This window comes from Panthera pardus, unplaced genomic scaffold (genome assembly GCF_024362965.1).
Source record: "Panthera pardus isolate Hobbes unplaced genomic scaffold, ASM2436296v1 HiC_scaffold_17, whole genome shotgun sequence".
NCBI lineage: Eukaryota > Metazoa > Chordata > Mammalia > Carnivora > Felidae > Panthera > Panthera pardus.
Genome location: NW_026526732.1, coordinates 41291598 through 41309576, shown reverse-complemented (window position 1 = coordinate 41309576; position 17979 = coordinate 41291598). Strand labels below are relative to the sequence as shown.

At 38.2% G+C, this 17979-nt stretch overlaps 1 protein-coding gene across 2 annotated transcripts; it reads left to right on the top strand.

The window, feature by feature from the left end:
* Nucleotides 1–270: 270 nt before the first annotated feature.
* On the top strand, nucleotides 271–16450 carry SMPDL3A (sphingomyelin phosphodiesterase acid like 3A). Of its 2 annotated transcripts, XM_019418239.2 has the most exons (8): nucleotides 271–519; nucleotides 5540–5753; nucleotides 6492–6636; nucleotides 10961–11057; nucleotides 11802–11971; nucleotides 12441–12621; nucleotides 14053–14177; nucleotides 15820–16450. In XM_019418239.2, the coding sequence occupies exons 1-8, from the start codon at nucleotides 417–419 to the stop codon at nucleotides 16135–16137; spliced, it is 1353 nt and encodes a 450-aa protein (XP_019273784.1). In that variant the 5' UTR covers nucleotides 271–416; the 3' UTR covers nucleotides 16138–16450. The 2 variants fall into 2 exon arrangements, with proteins under 2 accessions (XP_019273784.1, XP_019273785.1); XM_019418240.2 differs by lacking the exon at nucleotides 5540–5753 and having other exon boundaries at nucleotides 417–519.
* Nucleotides 16451–17979: the final 1529 nt, after the last annotated feature.

The window sequence follows — 17979 nt, the reverse complement described above, 5'->3', positions numbered from 1 at the left end:
TTCATTTCTTACTAAAATTCCCAGGTAGTGCTGATGCTTCTAGTCCAGGGACCGCCCTTTGAGATAGCTGTGCTATCCAAAACTTCTGCTGCCCTCCTCCAAATTCTCATGCTTCAAGGTTCTCTGCATGTCTTCTGCAGCAGAGCCCCATCTGTTTAAGGCCAGGCAGCATTTAGGGAAGATGATCTGCTTGAAGTGTGTGCCCAAGCACATTCCTTCCCTGGCCAGTCATTGATGGAAGGCATAAGAGGGCAGATCATCGCTAGACAGTTGCTGAAGGTCAAACGAGCTGACCTTTTGCGGAATCTGCCCTCGCACGTGACTGCAGGGCGTCTACACCCTCACCCTTCTTCTGTCTTCTCTCCACCCCCAAGCCAGACAGCCTCAGTCTCCCAGGCCGGTGGCTTTGACCCGTGATGGCTCTGCTGGGCGCGCTTGTCTGCTGCCTGTTGCTCGCCTGGCGTGGCAGTCCCGGGTTCGGCCTGCCCCTGGCGCCCGAGAGTTCAGCTCCGGCTGTGGGTGAGTCCGCGACCCCTTCCCTCCCGGGAGCTGCCCGAGAACAACGGGCCAAAGCGCCCGCGCGAAGTCTGGAAAAGTGCGTGGGGGCAGCAGTGCGCCGCGGCCGAGGCTCCGGGGAGTGGAGGGGAGTGGAGCCAGACGCGCCGGGCGCGGGGAGGGCGAGGGCAACTGCGGGAGGAGAGCGCCAGGCGACCAGCGGAAGGTCCCGGTGGCTGGAGAAAGTACCCTTGGCCAGTGGGGGCGCTGCAAGGAGCTGCGGGAGACTAGGTTCCTCTGCGCGTTTGTTCCGGGGGCGGGAGGAAGGAAATGTGCACGTCTCAAGCAGAACCGAAGCTAGAAGTTGGATGTCCCTCATTCCCACGGGCCCCGAATCTGCCCAGAGCACAGGGAGTACGGAGCTTCCTCTTCCCCATAGGGGTGTACATTTCAGTGGGACTTCTAGTATCTTCTGTCCTGCCCGCCGGGTTTGTTGGCCTTTTCTTCTTACTCCTCCTGCCAGAGTTTCGGTGCTACTCACCTCTTAGTCTACGTTAGAACTCGTGGGGCCTTTATTTCACTTTACCTGGATGTTACCGGACTGTCTGTGGGCGGGATCAATTTTAATCATACTTAACAAGTTTAATGCAATCCCTTTTGTGGTCCGCCTGGGACCAGCGGCATCAGCGTCACCCAAACTTCTTAGAAATGCAGGTTTTCAGCCCACTCCAGACCTATGGAATATGAAACTCAGAATTGGGACCCAACAACTTGTTAAACAAATTTTAGATTTTAGGGTGCCTTTTGAGCCTTCCCTTTCAAAGGTCAAGGTAACCCCACCTGCCTGACACCCTTTGAAAAGAATTGTTCTGTTCTTTAGAGGGGGGGAATTTTGATAGGTGGAATTCTGTTCTGTGTTTGGGGACTTAGCCGCCTCTGAAACTTAGCACAGTGCTTGGTGCTGTTCTCTGACGCTTTTGCTTTCTCACAAGGCTCTGGAAATGCTCTGAAAAAAATACCTCCTCTTTGCGTGAGAGCCAAGTTCTCGTGACTCAGCTGTCAGGTTGAAAGCAAGAACTGTGAATCTGGTTTCTTAACTGTCAGTCATAACGAGAAATCATCCCCAAATACTTATGTATGTTGGTTTCTGCTTTTATTGAAGCTTGTGTTGTTTTTCTTTAGTTAGGTGACTGTTCAGGATTTTGAAATAAAATGTCCCAGGTTGCTACCCATTGGGAATACCCATTGGCAAATTTACTGTTTGGTTTTAAGGATCTGATTGCTTAAGTCCTCAGCAACAACTTTGTGGTGTCTAGGGCAGCTCCACTTACACCTCCCCGTTTTCATATGGAAACTAGAAGGCTGAGTCACTTAGGGAGGAGGAAGGGATGGGGTTCAGAGACTTGCTGAAGTGTTGACTCAGCAGTTTCGCATTGGCTATATTATTTTACATGTTTTCTACTTGATGTGATACTCTCTCTCTTCACCTGACCCCATCCGGAAATGCTTCCTTTATAACACTCACCATAACTGGCCTGTGCTTAATTGTGTGTGTGTGTGTGTGTGTGTGTGTGTGTGTGTGTGTGTGTGTGTAAATTCCCAGTCTCAACTTTCTGTTCTGTCAAGTCTCAGTGGTCAGAGGACAACAACCCAGGAGACTTCACCTGGGTGTGTTTGTCCACATCTCTGATTAGAGTTAGTAGGTCAAGGCCTGCTGAGGTATTTGGTAGGAACTGACATTATAAACAAAAAACCAAAAATACCTATTTTAAACAATTCAGATGTGTCCAAACATCTGAATTATTGTTTACTAGTTTTTTTTAGGATAGATTACAATTTTTTTTAGCTAAACCATAAGTTTTTTGGTATATAATGTTGAGCATTTATCTAGGTATATTAACAACACACACATGTATACACACATACATTTGTGGAAATCTTCTTAAAGGTTATCTGCAGAACAAGAAAGAAATCATTGTGTGGTGAAATGAACTTTGGACCACAAATCAAAGAATCTGTAGTGGAGTAGGGCTTGGCCAAAGGCCAGGTCTGTGGCCTTAGACACACACACACACACACACACACACACACACACACACACACAGAGCACTTTATATATAATTTAATTAGAAGTGGAAGGTAAGGCCTCCAGAGGTTCATTATTCATAAATCCCAGGTTAAGAACCTGTCAGAACTCTTGGCTTCTATTTAAAGACTTTCTTCAGTGCATCTAAATAATTACCTCCTCACTTATCTGTCTGGTGGTGCAGTGTAGTGGAAAGAGTGCTAGACTGGGAGTCTGGAGGGACTGGTTCTAGTTCAGCTCTCATTAATGAGTCACCATGTGATCTTGAGGAAATCCTGAAATCTGCCTGTGCCTCATTAAGGAATGTTTACTGAGGGCCTACTATAGGTCATGTTCTAGATGCTGAGGACATACAAATCTAGGTACTGGAGATGTATTCTTAATGTGTTTCCAGTTTTGGTTTATAAAATTTTAGTATACTTATTATCTCATATCCCTTAATTGTCACAGTATCTCATGTAGGTGTTATGTATTTTATGTGAGGCGAGTGACACGGAAGGACAGTTGAATGTGAGCACACATAGAGGCAAGTGATACAGTGGTTAAGAGCAACATGGAATCTGGAATCAGACTTCCTGAATCTCTATCTTGACTCTGTTGTGTATGACACATGTGACTTTGACTTAATCTCTGTGTCCTTATCTTTAAAATGAAAATAATGATGAGTTAATACATGTAAAACATTAAAAAAGGCAATAAACTTACAGTAAGTACCTGATAAATTTTAAGTGTTACTTGGAAATGAAGAAGTTCAATCTCAAATTCAGGCTTAGGGTTACAAAATAAAAACAGTATAACTTTTTTTTTTAAATGTTTATTTATTTTTGTGAGAGAGAGAGCGTGAGCAGGGGAGGGACAGAGAGAGAGAGAGAGAGAGAGAGAGAGAGAGAGGGAGACACAGAATCTGAAGCAGGCTTCAGGCTCTGAGCTGTCAGCACAGAGCCCAACGTGGGGCTTGAACTCACGAACCATGAGATCATGACCTGAGCTGAAGTCAGACACTTAACTGACTGAGCCACCCAGGTGCCCCGTCAAAATATTAACAGTATAACTAACACTGAGGTTACTAGATGCCAGGTATGTTCTAAGAGCTTTACTTCTACCAAGTCACTTAACCTTCATACAGAAGGCAGTAATATTCTTTCCATTTTGCAGATAAAACAAGCCAGGATCACACAGCTAGATTAATAAATAGAGCTTGGATTTGAAGTCAGGTAGTCTGACTCTGGAGTTCCCCATCTTAACCATAACACTATACTGTTCTGTGTATAGCTTATTATACCTTAATATTCTACAAATCATTAAAAACATGTTTAAATAAAATTGAGATGCACTATATATTTATACCTCAAGGAAGGACAGCCTCCAGGATGATTCTGAGCTATTTGTCAACCTCACTTTGTGTGTTGGATACAGTAAGTCTGGGCTAGAAATGGAAGCTGGAGTATTTTCTGCATTAAAGAAGAAAATAAATTACTCTTGGCATGTATTTTCAAATGGGGATAAGATACAAAGTAATTGATCATAAAGACTGTTTTATGTCTACTTTCTTCTGGATCTCTTGTCTACCATGTCTTAGCTGTGAACTTAAATATGTTGTAAAATCATAATAATGTTGTGGAGAAAAAACAACCCAAATATAACTTAACGTTTCCACCCTAACAAATTAACGGTTTTCAGTTTTTTACTTTCTTATCCCAGCTTTGGGTCCTATTCAGGTGTTTGCTCATATACATACATAGCTTTTATCATCTTTGTATAGGTAGATAAAAGTTTGCATTCTACTTGTTTGCTCCATGTTTCTGGTGTAGTATGTGCTGCTATGTCATTTCTGATATAAACTAGTCATAATCAGAGTAAACTCCAAATTCAAAGTGTGAAAAGCCTCAATACTAAAATAATTTATTAATTGCATATGAGAAGGCAGCAAAATCATAGAAGATATATGTAACTTATGTATACACAAGCTGGAGGGCCTTTCGAAGTGGGGCTCAGATTCTGACTGTGCTGTTTGTTAGCTGTGTATACCTGAGCAGATTTCCTAATGGACCCAGCTTTCATTTCTCCCCTCTAAAATGAGAACAGTGATTCCTACTTCAAGAGAGTGGTTTCGAGAATCAAATGGCATAGTATATTTAGTTTCTTTATTATAATGCCTGGCACAAATGCTTAATAAAGAGAGACACTACTCTGAATATTAGTACTACTATTTCCTTTAATTAAAGAATCTTTCCCATGGTATCCAATGGGTTCCAGGTTTCTCACTGAAAACCGAATGGAAGCATCCTCTTTAACAAATGCTTTCCTTAACATTATCAACATTTGATACAAGTGTATGCTAGAAGATGTTCCTATATTTAGTAGCTTTTAAGAGCCTCTGGAAATTCCTACTTTTGGTTTAAAGCTAGTATTAAACATTTATACTCTTTTTCCATTAATGTTGAGAGGCCAGGTTTTACAAGAAATTAGGAGTGAGATTTAGTTTCTGGTTTTGCAATCTATCCACTCTGTAACCCAAACAGACCACATCATGTTTCTATGTTAGTTTTTCCACAAGAAGCACATAAATAAATTCTAAAACCATAAATTCTGCAAGGAAGGAAACATACTATTAATACACAATATTATTATTGACCCATCTGAAGTATGTCTCCCTGTATTTCATTATGCAGTTTACGTTTGTTACATAGTCTTTTTTACGTAGGCACGCCGTCAGTGAGCTCATCAGTTCTGACCCATGTAAATAGTAAATTTTAGTAAATTCTTCCCACTATCTTTGGGATCCTCATCTACTGACAGGAAAGTATTGTATTTACTTTCAGAGCAAATGAACATTTAAATTACTAGGGTTTTACTCCATCACAGGGAGGAGTAACTGTCTCCAGTCTTACTGTAAATATGTGTATGGGAATACCTAAAGGGAAGTAGATTTAACACCATTTCTTTTCTAATCAACAGGACAGTTTTGGCATGTGACTGATTTACACTTAGACCCTACTTACCACATCACAGATGACCACACCAAAGTGTGTGCTTCATCTAAAGGCGTAAATGCCTCCAATCCTGGTCCTTTTGGAGATGTTCTGTGTGATTCTCCATATCACCTTATTTTGTCAGCATTTGATTTCATTAAAAATTCAGGACAAGAAGCATCTTTCATGATATGGACAGGGTAAGTGAGTATATAAATACTGTTAGTTGCTCAATATTTATCTACAGTGACCTAAGCTTCATTAGAATGCTGAATTCCTACGAATATTAATTAATTAGGTTTTGTTTTGTTTTTGTTTCTGGTTTTTTTTTTTTTTTTTTGAGAGAGAGAGAGGGCACAAGTGGGCAAAGGGCAGAGGTAGAGAATAGCAATTTTGTAAACATTATCTTCTGGTGGCATAATTAATTAATTCTGTCTGTCATGATGACAGAGTGATAAGGTTTGTATTCCCTATGCCTGCAGTAATGACCGGTGCTATTTAACTAATGTTTAAATTATACCTCATTTAACATTTGGATTTGATATTATTATCCCCATTTTACAGATGAAGAAATGAAGGCTGGGCATCTAAGTAACTTGTTCAAGTGTACACAGCTAGTAAATGGCAAAGCTGGAATTTGAATCCAGGCATTTTAGCTCTGGAATCTGTGCTTTTAATTGCTCAACTATTTGCCTCTCACAAATCTTCAGTCAAGCAGTGTAATAGGCTGAGATTTCCTGCTTATCTGTTGTATCACACAGTTTTTAAAATGGGATACTCTGTGGGAGAAAGATAAATGAAGAGTCGTTTATCAGCTCTTTTAATAATCATCTGTTGTTTTATCGTGGAAGTGTGCAATGATAATACAACCAGGCATCATGCATGTCTAGTGACTTTTTACAGAAGTTGATTTTGCTATGATTCTGTCTCCTTTGCAGGGATAGCCCACCTCACGTTCCTGTGCATGAACTCTCAACAGACTCAGTCATAAATGTGATTGCTAATATGACAACCACCATCCAGAGTGTCTTTCCAAATCTCCAGGTTTTCCCTGCACTGGGTAATCATGACTATTGGCCACAGGTAAATTTGATGTAAACTCCAAAAGTGTTTCAAGGAATTTTCCCATTAGTACTGTCAAAATTCTGACAATAACTAGCTGATGATAAGACGTGGGAGTGGGGCTCATGGAGGTAGAGTGCACTGTTAATAACCACTGAAGAAGGTAAGACAAGTGATTTGGGGACTTTAAAGTGATTCTCCCTAATCCATAAAAAGATATGTCCATAGTGAGTTTTGGAAGCAAATTGCCTAGTTTGTGGATTATTGATTCTTGTTTTCCCTCATAATCTTCCTCAGTTTCTACTTTCTTTTGAATAACAGTGTTGTTCATTCACATTTTATGATAAAGGTTGGCAAGGAAGGTTGATATTGATAAATGTTTACATTTTTCAGAACTTCTCTTAGGCAGACCAAGCTCCCCACGCTCTGATCATAACAAACTGTCATAAGAACCAAAGAGGGAAGTTCCTGTTTGGGCCCAGTTTATCTAATTAAGATACCACTCAAGACAGAGATTGTGTTTAGAATATTTGATGACCGATAAGCTCAGGCCTTAACCTATCAGTGTGGCGGTTTGTTAAATAGCCTGTGCATAACGGTCGGATACTAGCCCTGGCTGGAGGGTCCTGTTATACTAGTGTAGAATCTTAGATTTGGACAGATTCAAGATATCTCAGAGTTTTAGTGTTTTAGTCCAGGACTTGACACACTATGACCTGTGGTCCAAATTTGGCCTACCACTTGCTTTTGTTAATAAAGTTTTATTAGAACAGAGCCATGGCTATTCTTTCTGTATTGCCTGTGGCTGATTTCTGATTTTGCACTAGAACAGCAGAGTAGAATTGTGGCAAGAGAGACCATATGGCCCATAAGCTTAAAATATTTATTATTTGGCCCTGTATAGGAAAAGTTTGGTGACCCTTAGTCTAGATCAACTCTTCATTTTATGGATGAGAAAACTGAGTCCCCAAAATGTCAAGTTGCTTGTTCAAGTGGTCACAATCGTGTAGTGATAGAGCCCACATCCTGGATCTTTTGTGTTCAATTAGACTAACATTCTTGCATACATCCCTTGTTCTTGCCAGATTAACATACTCAGTATTCCTGAACACAATATTTACTTTCATGCCTCTCTGTCTAGATTTATCTTCTTGCTTAGAATATCTTTTCCATCTCAGGCCACAAGAATGCTTAGTGAGCATTTTGATCACCTAAATACAGGGATTTTGAGACGTTGTACTCTAGGATGAACTTGTTTCAAGTAACTTTTTGGCACTGGCCTCTGGGCTTGAGATGAACAATGTGTTAGTCTTTGTGAGTCATCCTCTAAACCAGTGGTCAACTTTGTTACTATTGAGATGTGAGACCACACAGGGAAGATGCTTGGGGATGAACAATCTCTAGAAACCAGGAGCTACCCACATTGTTTTTTATATGCTTTAGGTGACAGACAGATTGACATAGTGGAGAACATGTGGGGTTTAGAGTTGTATTTACTAGAATGTAAAGCCTTATCCTGCCCTGCTCCTGATAGCTTGGCCAACTTGGATAATTCGCTTAATGTCCTTGACCCATAAGTCACTCATTTGTAAATAGGAGCAATAACACCCACCCTCAGAAGTTTCCGTGAGAATTAGTGATATTACATGAATAGGGCGTAGCTTTCTACCTGGTACATATTATGCCCTCAATAAGTGGAGTGGTAGTTATTGGAGCAGTAAGCAGCAACATGTGGGATACGTTTTCCCTAACTCCTTTGGGGATTTGTTTTATTTTACTTTTATTTCTGTCTTTGTGAAGTCAAATCTTATAGTGATTCACAGATATAGATAATATACAAATTCTAAAATATATCCTATCGTATGTATAACTAGGGTAAATTGGGCAGCCCGTATACTTTAAAGAGTTAATTTTTTTTGTCTTTCTAGCTTGTGACTTTATATCTGAAAATCTTCTTTCTATTATTCTGCTTCCACCCTTCCACGCCAGTTTCAGGAATGTCAATGTAACATGAAAGCCCCACAACAAAATCTCCTACAGACTGTTAGCCGAGATGGAATTCTGGTGAATGTTAGTAACAAAACTGTTAGTAACAAATCAAGCAGATACTTTAATAAGTATTATTTCTCCATTAAAATCTCATAAACATACACATAAACATAACTACCTAAACATGCATATGTAGATGCATGTCCCCACCCATTACATCAGAAGTAGATATTAGTGTGGGCAGCCTAGGGACTCCTTCCAGTTGCCGCCCAAGGAGGCAGTCTGGGCCAGGGTCCTCATTTACTCCTACACTGGCAAGACTGGCGCCACCAAACTTATGGGTGGGTCACTTCCCATTATACCTCATTTCTTGGCACTGCACATGTCACAGCCAAAGAGTATTGAGATGATGGCATCGTACAATTAATAATTGGACATAGGAGTGACACTGGAAAGACCTGGAATTTAGACCAACCCAGGAACTGACCAGCTGTCCCTGAATGAATCATCTAACTTCTCTGATGCTCACATTTCTCATAACTAAAATCGAGAGAAAACTCTACAGTAATTATATATAATTTTAAGATTTCATATGACCATTCCAGTATTTTGGCATCTATCCCAATACTTTGGGATACACATGGCTAACACTTTCAGATTTTTGATGATGATCATGTGACCAAGTTTTAATCAGAATCTGGGTTGGCCTATAAGTCATAATTTTTAGTATTCAGTATAATTTTCAGACAGAGGAGTCTGATATCTGACACAAATTAAAAATATACTAATAGTTCTAGTTAGAACAAGTCATTTAGTTATTACTTTCCCTGAATGTATTTCTGTTTTCATCGTGTATTAGGCATATGTATTAGGAACTAATGTGACTTGGGTGTCATCTTGGAAAATAACTAAGCATTTTAACTAGTGCTGATGGGAAAATTACTTTAAGAAATAGATCTATGTCACTAATATGCAGAAGAAAAGGAGGAGTGTGAAGGAAATGGCTTCTGTTTATTAATATAATTTTTAAAACAAGAAAATAGGAATAATTATGTAATTTCACAAGTGATTTTTGGATTTTTATTCAGTATGCACTTTCTTTTTTTAAATTTATTTTAAATTTAAAATTATTATTATTATTATTATTTTATTTTTATTATTAGAGATATCGAGAGAGAGAAAGAGAGAGAGAGGCAGAGAGAGGGAGAGAAAATCCCAAGCAGGCTCCATGCTGGGCATGGAGCCCGACACAGGACTCAGTCTCACAACTGTGAGATCATGACCTGAATCAAAGTCAGGGCTTGTTCACGCAACTGACTGAAACACCCAGGTGTCCCTCAGTATATACTTTCTTAAAGTTTTGGGTATTTTTTTCTTCCTTAAAGATCCTTAAAAAAATTTTTTTAAGTTTATTTATTTTTGACAGAGACAGATTGCGAGCATGAGCAGGGGGAGGGGCACAGAGAGAGGGAGACAGAATGCGAAGCAGGCTTCAGGCTCTCGGCTGTCAGCACAGAGCCCGACACCGGGTTCGAACTCACGAACCGTGAGATCATGACCTGAGCTGAAGTTGGACGTTTAACCGATTGAGCCACCCAGGTGCCCCGCAGAGCTAAGATCCTTTATTATAATGTGATAAAATAGGATGATAAAAATACTTTATGAAAATAAAAATGTTTTATGTACACATTGCTTACAAAAAATCAAAACATGTTCATATAAAGAGACTTCTCCAAATCAAAAGCATGTGGTTGTCAGTCTTCATTCAGAAAGTTCAAAAGCTTTATACTGGTGTGAACATTTCAGAAGACTTTGTTTAATTCTAAAATCATGAAATTTTCTCCATTCTCTCAATGAGCTGTTCCAGGCCCTGTGTGTTCAGGCTCACACCTGCCTCTGTTTCTCTTTAATGAGCACACTCCCATATCCGTCCTATATCCTGGCCACGTGGCACAAGTGCTTTTCTCTGTGTATAGCACTGTGAGTGTTGGTGTCTGGGCCATTGTCTTTACTTTGATGCCCTTTCTTGCCAACATGATGAAATCATTATTCAAGGGCAGGTTGATGTGCTTTCTTCACTTTCCCCCCCCGACTCTCTGGGCTGGACTCGATTATTCATGCTTCTACCCTGCTAGAACCTCTATGATGGCACCTGGCACATTGTCTGACAGGTGATTGATTATATTTTTTTTGTCTCTTTAACGAAGTTATACATTCCTTGAAGATGAAGCCTATCTAGTACTCATCCTTGCCTCTCCAGATGTCTCATATAGTAGGAAATGCTCAAGTAATGTTTAAATTAGTTAATCTATGTATCTTTAAAGTTTCAATGGTGGATTGTATTGTTTGTGGCCAGGATCAACTGCCTGTAGTCACCAGCAAGGTGTACAATGCAGTAGCAAATCTCTGGGAGCCCTGGTTGGACGAAGAAGCTATTCATACTTTAAGGAAAGGTAAGTGAAAGATTTATTCATCCTTATTTTGTCTCTATTTTTATTCATGTTGTTCAGACTAAGATCTTTAATGTTTGCTTGGGTGTGTTCATTCTGGATGTGCCCGTTTCTTTGGAGGCTGTAAGTCATGTTTGAAAGCTGTGGAGAGGCATGGATGGTGAGTGGGCCCAGGGCAAAGAGAGCAGGTCCAAGATCAGGTGCTAGCTCCAAAAGTACCACTGAAGCAGACCCTTGGGTGTTACCACCGCTGGCTCACAGGTGTGAGGGCGATTTTGCCTTTAAGTCTCATTGCTACTAAGACTGTAGCAGGTCTGGTTTATCTGACATCTCTCCCATAGTAGTCTTTGGCACGGTCCACGTGTGTTCCTACTTTTGCATTTTGTACTTCACTATATCTCTCATCTTAACTCCCCAAACATGCAAAAGTAGGAGTTGATGCATTAATGTTTCTTTTCTAAAATTTGACACCTCATGACCTAGTGCCAATATCATTTTCATCTGAATATCGGATACAACTGTTGGTAGGTCAGTATGTGGAAGTCCCACCACTGGATCTGGCACACAGTCGGTTTTCAGTAAGTGATTCTTATTTAATGACAGCCTATGTATGTACAAACTAAATAATGAGAAATAAGTATCACCTTCCTGACTGGCTTGTAAACCATAATTAAGAGTTTGCTTTCATAGTCACTGTGAATCTGTGTACGTGTTTTTCTAGAGTGTGTCTTAAATTTGTTTTTGTAGGTGGCTTTTATTCACAGAAAGTTTCACCTAATCTGAACCTTAGGATCATCAGTCTAAACACAAACTTGTACTACGGCCCAAATATCATGACTCTGAATCAGACTGACCCAGCAAATCAGTTTGAATGGCTAGAAAAGACACTGAACACCTCTCAGCAAAATAAGGAGAAGGTAGATCCCAGAGACTAAAATCATCTGGGGATAAACAGGGGCTAAATTTGTGTATTTATTAACTCAAGTGGGGTCAGCTATTAATAAAGATATTAAAATTTGAAGATGTTTTCACATGAAACACCTTATGGTTTAATTAAATCTGCTGTGTTTGTTTTATTTTGCTTTGCTTTTAATGCTTTGATGACTGATTGACATCTGTTGATTAAAAAAAAATTGTGACCAAGATCACAGTTACTATATATCATCAACAGTGTAATTTAAGTGAGTCAAATGCAAGTAGAATGATACTAATAGTTTTATAATTTCATCGTTTTTTTTTTTTTTTGGTAATAGGAGAGATGGTATATTTGCTTTCTAAATTTTAATTAATATACAGTACTTTTAATCTTGGATATCTAAATGTCATTTGGTTATGATACACATGCAAAAAGATTCTCATCAGTCCTCATTATGTTTCTTTCTCCAGGTGTACATCATAGCACATATCCCAGTAGGATATGTGCCCCATTCAAGGAACATCACAGCAATGAGAGAATTGTATAATGAGAAATTGATAGATATTTTTAGAAGATACAGCAATGTCATTGCAGGACAATTTTATGGACACACTCACAGAGATAGTATTATGGTGCTTTCTGATAAAAAAGGTAATATGCTGTTCTGTGTGCATCTTCCCAATCCAAGATGCTAGAGCAAAGCAGTGAATATCCAGTAATTTTTACTGAACCAGTAAATTACAAGTTTCATTAAATCAACCTGCCAGCACCAGATTTTTCTGAATATCTTCTGTGTTTGTAAGGCAAGTGTCGATTTCCTATTTAGGCCTGCAGTTGGGTGTCTCCCTATTTGCTCCATGGGGCCACCAGCATTTGATAGCTATCAACAAAAAAGGCTCTGAAACCCTTAGCTCACTCAACTTTTCTTTTAGATTCTCAAGTTTAGAGAAATGCTGCTGTTCATTATTTACTTCCTAGACTCAAGTGTCTTTTTATATGACTTGTTTTACTTCTCAGAATTTGAAGAGAAAAGCAGAATTCACCACTGGTTTAAAATAGATCAAACACTTAATTTTAAGGGATAATCAACATTGTCATCTACTCAGAATTAAAAGATAAGAATAGGAGAATCTCAGCATCAAACAAAACAATGATTACCTATTTTTAAAGATGACCTCCTCACGAGGACAGGAAACGGGGAGTTAATCAAATAAGCGTTCTTATTTTAGAATAGTCAGCCAGGAAAAAAAAATCAGTATTTATTTTTTTCAGCAATTGGGGAAAATTTTCAAAATGCTTTACCTCTTTCACCTACAAAAAGTAGGCTTGGTAAAAAATGACCATTTTTCAGCATTTGATAGCTTTTTTACTCAGAAATTCATTCCTGTAATAGATAGGTATAAAAGCATGGTGACCCCAATCAGGTTCTTATTATGTAATTATTGGCATATTGTTTTAGGTAGATGTACAGAACAAATTAGTTTTGTATTTGTGTGTATGTGTGTGTGTATACCTGTGATAACTTAGATTTTGTTATTATGAAAATTTTCAAATACACCTAAAAGAGAATAAACAACGCCCCCCCCCCCCCGCCCACATACCATCACTTATATTTAACATCTATCAGGATTTTGCCACATTTGCTTTACCTATTCACTTCTTTATTCTTTTTTCTTTTTCTCAAGTATTTGAAAGTAAATCTCAAACATTAGATCCATTTTAGCCTACATGCTACTGTATACATTGCTAAAATATATGGCTAATTCACATAATTTAATTGTCATTTGGTCAGTTGTCATTAACTACATGGCTAATTATATAATTTACATACTAATACGATTCACTTACCTACCTAACAAGAGCAACAGTAATTTTTCAGTATCATCTAATACCAATCCATAATAAAAATTCCTCTATTTTCTCAAAAGTGTCCCTTTATAGTTGTTTCAAGTCAGGATTCATCAAGGATCATACATCATTTGGCTGTTATGTCTGTTAATCTCTTAATCTTGCATTTGTTTATATTTTTAGTAAAGATAAACTCAATTAAAAAATATGTTTATGTACATATGTTTTGTCCAGGAGGACCGGTAAATTCTTTGTTTGTGGCTCCTGCTGTTACCCCAGTGAAGAGTGTTGCAGAAAAACTGACCAACAATCCTGGTGTCAGACTATTTCAGTATGATCCTCATGATTATAAACTATTGGTAAGTTGGCACAGTTTTGGAATTGCCCCCACATTTATGCATGTCTTTATAGTTTTCAATAGTTTAGTTGAATGTTTTCAGCTTAACTATGTACATTGTTTCTATGTTGAAATCTCATGATGTCTGTCTTCTTTTTATATTTGGCTGGTCAGCACTTTCTCAGTATGGGCATTATGAGATCAGCCTTTGGGAGGTTGTTTCTGTCCTTCTAAGGACTTGACATTTGTTCAGTACATTGGGCAGGGCCTGATTTGGGGACTTGTACACATACTGAAACTTTTCACTAAGCCATATTTATTAATTACTCTTCTCTAGAACATAGCTGTGAAGGTGACTGTAGACTCCGAAACCATACTCCCCCAAGCATTCTTTTATCAAATTTCCTTATGTATTTCCAGTCTGTTCCTCTTTAAAATGAGGATTAAACTAAGTATTACTGACTTCACAGAATTGCTGTGAGGATTACATGAACAAATATGTGTAAAGCACTTAGAAAAATACTTGGCTTATAGTAAGAACTCAATACATGTTGGCAGCGTTTTTTTTGTAAATAAAAATGAGTTGGACATTTATCTTTGAGACAAAAGTTCTCTGGAGCTTGTACACGACTAGATTTTAGACCAATTTAACATTGAAGGGCTGGGCTTTTTGCTTATAAGTACTGCCCCTTTTAATTAATATCATTTGAAAAGAATTTTCAATTAAAGTCTCTATTGATGTAAATGCATTTTTTTCCCTAAATAAACTTAGTAAGAGGTAGCTCACTTGTCCCTTAGAGCATGTTTTTATGAAGAAAATAAGGCAAGGGAAATCAGATTTAATTTGCAAACATTTGATTAAACGAGGAAATAAAACAATTGACTGAATTCTTTATACAACTATTAGTTGCCTATTTTTGGATCTGAGCATCATACACACACACACACACACACATATATATATATATATTATATATGTATACATGTACATATACGTGTGTATGTGTATATGTATGTATGTGTGTATGTATATACACATACTGACATGGAAAGATGCCCTGATATAGCACTAATTATTTTTAAAATTGCAAAACAGTGTATACATAGTATAGCTTAATTTTTTGAAAAAGCCAAGAGATAGTAAATAGGGTATACATATTCTAAATAATTATATTTGTTTTGTACATAATGTCTAGAACAACTTATGTCTTGACATACACTGGAGTGATGATAAATGTTTAACAAGTTGTTCACTGGGGGGAAAAAACAACACTTTAATTATAGTGTCGAGATTCCTAAAAATTTGATAATTGGCTCTGTGAGCTGGTACCAGCCACCTCCAGCACAACACTGATTTATATGTAACTATTAGCAGTGGTTACTTCTGAGGTGTGTGAATCCAAAGCTTTGTATTTTGTACATCTCTCTATGTAGTTTAGAATATGTTCCTTCATTGTTTTTAAAATGAAAAAAAGTAATACAGATTTGTCTACTGGAATTCCTTAAAAAAAAAAAAAAGCAAACCAAAACAGTTCTCACTTTTTTCTAAATGACTACAACTTTAAATTAAGAATGTCACATAAATCCTAATAAGGACGCTTCTTCCTGTGCAGTACTTTCTATGGCAGAGAATGAACCAGGGTTTGTGACTGTTTTTGCTATAGGATATGTTGCAGTATTATTTGAACCTGACAGATGCAAATCTAAAGGGAGAATCCGATTGGAAGCTGGAATATATGCTGACTCAGACCTATGACATTGAAGATTTGCAGCCAAAAAGTTTGTATGCATTAGCTAAGCAATTTGCAGTCCTGGACAGTGAGCAGTTTATCAAATACTATAATTACTTCTTTGTGAGTTATGACAGCAGTGCAATTTGCAATGGGGAATGTAAGTCCTATCATGTTTGTGCCATTATGAGTCTTGATCGTATTTCCTATGAAGATTGCCTCAAACAATATTATATAAAGCACTATCCCTAGTACTTAACTGTTTGTGTTCATAGAAAATGTAACATTGTTCTGTTTCTGAGATCGGTTTGTGGGAACTGTTACATAAATCTTGTGGGTTACTGAGTGGGCCAGCAGAATTCTTATCTTTGCTTTCTTTTTTATAATCCTCAAATGTGGATATTTGTAACATTCTACATTTTTATTATATTGAATATATAACTGACCATTACAAGAATGATGTCTGGATGTCAGTATCCTGTCTTCCAGTTTATAGAATTATATCTAATTTATACCCTTGTTGCAACTGTCATTTATATAAATAAAGCAAATGACTTCTCATGCATGATGAATTATTTTTAATAGGATGATTTTCTTTTAATTCACTTTTGTTAAAAACTCATGTGTAAACTGAGGCTGAAACTGTTTAAATCTCATGTATAAACTGAGGCCAACACTGTTTCCGTGCACTATGTACTGTTGGGAAAACACCAAGGACTCGTTGAGACCAACTTGGGGCTTATGAAACATCCTAGGACATGAGTTGCCTATAATGGAGCAAAGCTGTCTTTGTTCTATGAGTGAAGGAGAGGCCTCTTGAGTACCGCTAACTTTTAAGGAACAGAGTGTCACAAGTTGTGCTTATTGTAACCACAGTACTAGCATAAGGCCTGGATCCTCCCCTGGTGATGGGCACTTAGTAAATAACTGTTGAAGTGAATTGAAAGGTATGACTGTTTCTCAAAGAAATGCACTAGGATGCAGCAGTGGCATTTTCTTTGCCACGATATTCTAAGGGAAGATAAAAAAGGAGCTTTTATTTTTGGGATTGTGTGTAGAGTTCTCCCATGGCTGCCTGTCTCTCAACAGCTTCTCTCAAGCTGTTGTTTGCTTCCAGGCTAAGTGGGAGAATTCAAGTAGAAGAGAAGAGGAGGAGGCCTAGGGATTTAGGAAACCTCAATACTTTGGCTTGCTGAAGAAGATATGCAATCACCAACCTTAGGTCAATCAAAAAGGAGACTGAAACTCATTATCCTGTGACTGGTTGGACTTCACTTAAAAAAGAAAAAGAGGGGCGCCTGGGTGATTTATTCGGTTAACTGACTCTTGATTTCAGCTCAGGTCATGATCTCACGGTGGTGAGATCGAGCCCTGCCTTGGGCTCTGTGCTAACGTGCAGAGCCTACTTGGGATCCTCCTCCCTCTCTCTCTCTCTCTCTCTGCTCCTCCTCCATTTGTGTGCAGTCTCTCTCCCTCTCAAAATAAATAAATAAATAAATAAATAAATAAATAAATAAATAAATAAATAAAAAATGACTTACACGTGTAAGATCGCATCATAATGAAACTAAGTTATTCTGATTTTCAAAGGCCTGAGAACACAAACATTACAAAATAAAAATATAACATCTAAGAAACTATCGATATTCATTAGGTAAACATTTCCTTAATTTTTAAGTTAAAAAAATAAACTGGTAGGGTGCCTGGGTGGCCCAGTCAGTTGAGTGTCTGACTTTGGCTCAAGTCATGATATTGCAGTTTATGGGTTTGAGCCCCACATCGGGCTCTGTGCTGACAGCTCAGAGCCTGAGCCTGCTTCGGATTCTGTGTCTCCCTCTCTCTCTGCCCCTCCCCTGCTTGCATGCTCTCTCTCTCTCTCTCTCTCTCTCTCTCAAAAATAAATAAGCATTTAAAAAAATTTAAAAGATAAATTAGTTTGTTTTTTAGAAGTGAAAATGTGGAAATAAAGCAAAGCTTCATTGTTATAATCACATTATTTATTTATTTATTTATTTATTTATTTATTTTTAAACGTTTGTTTATTTTTGAGAGAGAGAGAGAGACAGAGCATGAACGGGGGAGGGGCAGAGAGAG

Excerpts from the sequence above, each read along its gene's own strand:
- SMPDL3A (XM_019418239.2), top strand. The coding sequence starts at position 417 with ATGGCTCTGCTGGGCGCGCTTGTCTGCTGCCTGTTGCTCGCCTGGCGT. Across the intron at positions 520-5,539 it reads GAGTTCAGCTCCGGCTGTGG|GACAGTTTTGGCATGTGACT; the intron begins GTGAGTCCGCGA and ends TCTAATCAACAG. Across the intron at positions 14,178-15,819 it reads CTCATGATTATAAACTATTG|GATATGTTGCAGTATTATTT; the intron begins GTAAGTTGGCAC and ends TTTTTGCTATAG.